This window comes from Capsicum annuum, chromosome 7, assembly GCF_002878395.1.
Source record: "Capsicum annuum cultivar UCD-10X-F1 chromosome 7, UCD10Xv1.1, whole genome shotgun sequence".
NCBI classification, from domain to species: domain Eukaryota; kingdom Viridiplantae; phylum Streptophyta; class Magnoliopsida; order Solanales; family Solanaceae; genus Capsicum; species Capsicum annuum.
Genome location: NC_061117.1, coordinates 144817740 through 144825217, shown reverse-complemented (window position 1 = coordinate 144825217; position 7478 = coordinate 144817740). Strand labels below are relative to the sequence as shown.

At 29.9% G+C, this 7478-nt stretch overlaps 1 protein-coding gene across 1 annotated transcript; it reads left to right on the top strand.

The window, feature by feature from the left end:
- The first annotated feature begins 255 nt into the window (after window positions 1–255).
- Window positions 256–4383, top strand: LOC107877862 (cysteine proteinase 3). The gene is made up of 7 exons (XM_016724641.2): window positions 256–620; window positions 733–854; window positions 2825–2940; window positions 3195–3268; window positions 3353–3617; window positions 3795–3926; window positions 4039–4383. The coding sequence occupies exons 1-7, from the start codon at window positions 427–429 to the stop codon at window positions 4210–4212; spliced, it is 1077 nt and encodes a 358-aa protein (XP_016580127.1). The 5' UTR covers window positions 256–426; the 3' UTR covers window positions 4213–4383.
- Window positions 4384–7478: the final 3095 nt, after the last annotated feature.

Genomic DNA, 7478 nt, shown 5'->3' with positions numbered 1-7478 from the left:
TGAATTAAAACAAGAAAATAAAATTAAAGGAAAAATAAAAAGTGAAAATAATAAAAAAATAGCATAAAAATTAAAGGAAAAAATAAAAATAATAAAAAATAAAATTTGAGAGATAAATGAGTATGAACGTTTAAAAATATAATTGAAGTGTATAGGAAAAATATGATACATTTAGTATATTAAAAAGTAAGAAAAATTATTTTTTAAAAATATTTTTATTTGAGATTAAATATTTAAAATCATTCATATTTGGACGTATGATTTATAATTTTTCGAGCAAATATCTACCCGGTTCTTGTCCTTACTTTTCAAATGGCCCCCGACTAAAATAACAAAAGTAAATCCGAATAAATCCTCCACTATTCCCACCAGCCGTATTCATCCAACCCATCCCCCTTCCCTGCATTTTCTGGGGAGATTAAAATAATGCTTCGTTTCTCACTCCTATTGCTTCTCCTTCCCGGCCTTTTCGCCGCCGCACTTGCCGGAATGTCGACCTTCGCCGACGATAATCCGATCAGGCAAGTCGTTTCCGATGATCTCCATGAGCTGGAGAATTCAATTCTCCAAGTCGTCGGCCAGATTCGCCATGCTCTCTCCTTCGCTCGCTTTGCGACCAGGTTCGTAAATAAATACCGTTATGATCGATATCTATATGGAAATGAGAATTCTCTTTCGTTTTGCTTTATTATAGTATAATATAATGATTCTATTTTTTAATGTTTATAAAAGGCATAGGAAAAGGTACGAGTCTGTTGAGGAGATCAAGCAAAGGTTTCAGATATTTGTGGATAATCTGAAGATGATTCGATCGCATAACAAGAAAGGACTATCATACAAACTCGGTGTCAATGGTATAATATGACATACAGCTAAAAGCTCCTTTGCCTTTTTCCTTTTTCTCTTTAATTAGTTTATGTCGAATCTTTGTTCTCCTTCTATTTATGTTTCTTAATTATATGTGGTTGAGTTTATTTATTTTCGTGTGAGTTATTTTCCGGCTACTTGTTTGTTGAATTTGGATCATCATGAACTGCAACTCTACTTTTTTCCCAAGGCTTTCTGTAGCGTAAAAAAATTGAGAATTTTATTCTACTATAATTAACCAGTCCGTTTGATGCAACTGTATGTGTTCTATTTTTTTGTCAGTCTCTAAAGTTTGCTAAGATGTAGACAGAAATAATATTGCTATAATTAATGTTCTCCACTACGTAGACGTAGTGGTTACTGCACAGAAATTATATAAAAGACAAGACCATGTTGTTTGTGCAGTTTGCATATCACATTTCGTTCATATTGTGTGGCTAGTCAGTACCCTTTCTCTCTCCGGTCAATTAGCTTTTATTCTTTTGTTCAGTACTTAGTTTTGATGATTGACAAATTGTATGTTGGGACCTGTTTCCTAGAGATTATGTGATGACAAAGTGCTAATGCTTGGAATAGGTTGGGCTCACTTGTCACCATCACAATCAACTGTCACAGTTGGTGCAAAGTACAAAAGTCGGTGGAAAGTTGTTGCCACCCTTTTGTCTCAGCCAATGGGATCGCTCTTAGATTTTCTTGTGTCATACTATATATCGCTCATCTTCTTCAATAAGAAAACCAACGCTTCCATATTCGTACGACTAAATATTTCTCTAAAACTGTGAATCAAAGACTCCACTTTGCAACAGTTCATCGAGTTGTATTTTTATTTCCTTGTTGTAATTGAGTCTTTGTACTATGCTCTTAAACGTTTGCCTACATTTTCTTAGGATTGTTGGTAGGTGTTGTGGTGTAAACCTCAGATCTTTCTAATAATCTAGAGTTAAGTGATTGTTCAAGCTATGGTTAATTAGGTGTGTTCAGTTAGAGTTAGCTGGAGCTTGTGGCAGTAGAGTTACTGCTAGGGTCTTCTTATAATAGAGTTATTGCTAGGAGACAAAAGATTAGGAAGTTAATCCTTGAAGTCTATATTCAAGAAGATGCTTGGATATAGTGGAGCTTAGAAATCTTGGAGGCAGGTCGTGGTTTTTTCTCCCTTGAGTAAGGAGTTTTCACGTAAAACTCTTGGGTCTTCTATTTACTTTATTCCTGCACTTCTTAGCTTATATCTCTCCTAGTTCTTGTTGTGTGAGTTCAGCTAGGAACACGTTCCAGAGTTGAGGAACCCACTACATCCCTTCATCTGTCAAAATTCAGCCCAATCCGAAAGCTTTTTTCTACTTTACTAATTTATAGATCTAGATTATATATACAAATAATATATATAGGTTTCGATTATGTATACAAATAATGTAAAAAAGCCACATCATCAATATATTTTAATTAGTTGTAGTGAGTCATCGACTTTATTTTTAAATCACCAAAATTATGTAAACTTGTTATGGATAGTAACTTAGCCACACTGTATAAAAGTTAAAGTTTTTCTCTTGGTCGACTGTTTTACGTGTTATCTGTTGCTGGGAAAGTGATAGGTATCCCACGTGGGAGGTGACAGGTCTCCCATGAATTTGATTGAGGTGCGCGAAAGCTGGCTCGGACATCACGGTTATCCAAAACAAAAGTTCAAATTCTTTCTTTATTAACTAATCTTGCTTAAAGCTACCTAAATAAACAATTCTTAATTGAGTTATTATTTGTTTATTCATGCATACATGGAAATAAAACCAAGTCACAGTACAGCACAGGAAATTAACATAGGCAATGGACTTGCCCAATTGGATAATTAAGTGTTTGCAACTTATAATCAATTTGTACATGTGGAGAGTGCATTTCATGCTTGTTAATTAGTGTTGTTCTGTTATAGCCTTATTGTTTATTGATGTACTATGTTTCATGGCAGAGTTTACCGACCTAACATGGGATGAGTTCCGGAGAGACAAGTTGGGGGCAGCTCAAAACTGTTCTGCCACCACAAAGGGCAATCTCAAGCTCACTAACGACATTCTTCCAGAAACGGTATGTTCAATCAGAACAAACTCTGGTCTTTCATATATGCTTATTAATTCTGGAGTTATTTATTAGAGTTAAATTTTTAATGCTTTATTATTTTCAGTATGTACGGTGGAGTGAACAGAGTTGAATAATGCTATAATAAACATAGATACACTAAACATCTGTCCATCATGTACCGAGTGAAATGTATATGATTGGTTGTAAAAAGATTAATTTTTTTCCCAAGGAATGCTGATTTTTCAACTTTGTGATTATAGAAAGACTGGAGGGAAGATGGTATTGTTAGTCCAGTCAAGGAGCAGGGCAAGTGCGGATCTTGCTGGACATTCAGGTGAGAATTTAGTTATTCATATTCAATTCATTGGACTCTTAAACTTGTAACTATGTATTGAAATCTAATATGTGGTTTTGGCAGCACTACTGGTGCACTAGAGGCAGCATATGCCCAAGCATTTGGGAAGGGAATATCTCTGTCAGAGCAGCAGCTTGTGGACTGTGCTGGAGCTTTTAATAACTTTGGTTGTCATGGTGGGCTTCCATCACAAGCCTTTGAGTACATTAAATTCAATGGTGGTCTTGATACTGAAGAAGCATATCCATACACAGCCAAGAATGGCATATGTAAATTCTCACAAGCAAATGTTGGTGTCAAAGTCATCGATTCTGTCAATATTACCCTGGTAATAAACATCTCTTTTCACCGGGATAGAACCAATTTTATTCATGTGTTATTCAGCCCATTTGTTTAGCTTGTGAGTTTTTCAGTTGTGAACTTCGTCTTGAGTTGTTGCTGCTTTTACCAACCTTAATGGTAAATTAAGCAGTGGTTGGACTCCTAACATAATGTGTAATCACAGGGTGCTGAAGATGAACTGAAATATGCAGTTGCATTGGTTAGACCCGTTAGTGTTGCTTTTGAGGTGATAAAAGGTTTCAAACAGTACAAGAGCGGAGTTTACACCAGCGCTGAATGTGGCAACACTCCCATGGTAAGTCAGCATGTCCTGATGAGGAATGTGAGATGGAAAATGTAAATGCTCCATAAGTTTGCCTAAGTAGGCCTATATAGACTATCATAAACATCGGTTGTTCCATTGGCAGGACGTAAACCATGCTGTTCTTGCTGTGGGTTACGGTGTTGAAAATGGCATTCCCTATTGGCTCATAAAGAACTCATGGGGAGCAGATTGGGGTGACAGTGGATACTTCAAAATGGAGATGGGGAAGAACATGTGTGGTGTTGCAACTTGCGCATCCTACCCTGTCGTTGCCTAAGTTTTGGAGATTGTAAAAATCTTCCGCATAAATCCCGTGCTATCCCTGTTAATGATGCGGCAACAACATTCAAGCACCATTCTCAGATTTATATTCAGAACTCGAATGGATGTTATTTCTATTTCGATATTATAGAAGAGCTGGTTTCGACCAGCTCTTTGTTATTTACCATTTTATCCTTAATTTCTCCATAATTTATTATATTACCCCTAATTAATTATTACTCTCCCCGTCCCAAATTATGTATCGCCATTTCCTTTTTGGTCTATCCCAAAAAGAATGTCGCCTTTCCTTAATTGTATGTTTTTAAAAACATAATTATAATTTTATCCTTATTGGTCACACTTGACTATAAATACTATTACCTTTTTTTTTTTTTCAATTAAAAGTGGTCGCACCTGATTTTAAATACTATTACTTCATTTTTTAAGAAGGATAATTTTGTAACTTTAACAAAGTCAATATTTATTTCTTAAATATCGTGTCCGGTCAAATGGCGACACATAATTTGGGACGATATTAGAATTAATAATATTTTTTATTATATTACACCTAATTAATTATTATAAATCATTTATATATTAGAATTAATAATATTTAATTAAAAAAGTAGATGTTTATGATGCTTGTTTCAGTTACTTTAATCGTAATTTTACTATATCATTCCTAATTAATTATTATAAATCATTTACTTATTAAAAAATTAATAATATTTAATTAAAAAATTGGATGACATGTCTGCTTATATTAATCCTAATTGTTCAGTGGTTTATTATATTATTCCTAGTTAACTATTATAAGTCATTTATATATTCAAATTAATTAATTATTAGAAGTCATTTATATATTAGAATTAATAATATTTAATTAAAAAATAGATATTTATGACGTCTGTTTCAGCTGCTTTAACTGTGATTTTACTATCATTCCTAATTAATTATTATAAGTCATTTATGTATTAAAAATTGATAATATTTAATTAAAAACCAGCTGCTTCGTGATTTACTATATTATCTCTGATTGCTCCGTAATTTACTATATTACCTCTAATTAATTATTATATATTAGAATTAATACTATTTTTTATTATATTACCCCTAATTAATTATTATATATTATTTATGTATTAGAATTAATAATATTTAATTAAAAAAATAGATATTTATGACGTTTGTTTCAGCTGCTTTAACCGTGATTTTACTATATCATTACTAAGTAATTATTATAAGTCATTTATGTATTAAAAAATTAATAATATTTAATTTTAAAAAATAGATGACATGTCTGCCTATGATTTCGACCAGTGGTTCATCAATTATTATATTACCCTAATTGTTCCGTGAATTACTATATTACCCCTAATTAATTATTATAAGTCATTTATATATTAGAATTAATAATATTTTTTATTATATGACCCTAATTAATTATTATAAGTCAATTTACTATATTACGTGTAATTGCTTCATTATTTACTATATTACCCCTAATTAATTATTATAAGTCATTTATATATTATAATTAATAATATTTTTTTATTAGTCATTTATGTATTAAAAAATTCATAATATTTAATTAAAATATTGATTTCGATATGGCTACTTCAAGAGCTGCACCGTGATTTCATTATATCACCCCTAAATAATTACTATGAGTTATTTATGTATTAGAAAATTAATAATATTTAATTAAAATAAGAAAAATATGTGTTTATGACATATTTGTTGCAGCTGCTTCAACCATAATCATCTTTGAGAAGATGATCCAAGACTTTATTGTTAATTGAAGTATCTTTTGTTTCAGTTTTTGTATGAAATAATCCTATGAATATTAGTTCTACATCTTTTCTATATTTTGTAATAGGTCTCAATCTTATCATCAAACAATTAAAATAACTCGACTACACGACACATCACACTTTCTTATCATGTGGAAAAAACTATAAAACTTCACTTCTTAGCGAGTACCGTCAAATAGTTATTATTTAAAAAGTTATCATTTTAAATCAATGTACATTTATATTTGTATTTCATCAATATCAAATATTAGTGCTAAAAGATATCTACAGTATTGGGCTCGTGCTGACACGGGCCATGCACCTCTAATGAGGTGGTTTGAACTACCTCTTCATTTACTATACTACCCCCAATCATTTACTATATTACATCCTAATTGCTCCATAATTTACTATATTATTCCTAATTAATTATTACAAGTCATTTATATATTAGAATTAATAATATTTTTTATTACATTACCCCTAATTAATTATTACAAGTCATTTATATATTAGAATTTATAATATTTAATTAAAAAAATAGATATTTATAACGTTTGTTTCACCTGCTTTAATCGTGATTTTACTATATCATCCCTAATTAATTATTATAAGTCATTTATGTATTAAAAAATTAATAATATTTGATTCAAAAAATAAATTACTATATTAGCCCCTATCATTTACTATATTACCCCTAATTGCTCCGTAGTTTACTATATTATTCCTAATTAATTATTATAAGTCATTTATATATTAGAATTAATAATATTTTTTTATTATATTATCCCTGATTAATTATTATAAGTCAAACACCTCTTCATTTACTATATTACCCCTATCATTTACTATATACACTCTAATTGCTCTGTGATTTACTATATTATCCTTAATTAACTATTACAAGCCATTTATATATTACAATTAGTAATATTTTTTTATTCTGTTACCCCTAATTAATTATTATAAGTCATTTATATATTAGAATTAATAGTATTTAATTGAAAAAATAGATATTTATAACGTTTGTTTCAGCTGTTTTAATCGTGATTTAATATATCATCTCTAATTAATTATTATAAGTCATTTATGTATTAAAAAATTAATAATATTTAACTAAAAATAGATTACTATAATACCCCATATCATTTACTATATTACCCCTAATTGCTCCGTGATTTACTATATTATCCCTAATTAATAATTATAAGTCATTTATATATTATAATTAATAATATTTTTTATTATATTATCCTTAATTAATTATTATAACTCATTTATATATTAGAATTAATAATATTTAATCAAAAAATAAATGACATGTCTGCCTATATTACCCCTAATTGCTCCATAATTTACTATATTACCCCTAATTAATTGTTATAAGTCATTTATATATTAGAATTAATAATATTTTTTTTACTATATTATCCCTAATTAATTATTATAAGTCATTTAGTTTCGACCACTGCTTTGTCATTTACTATTT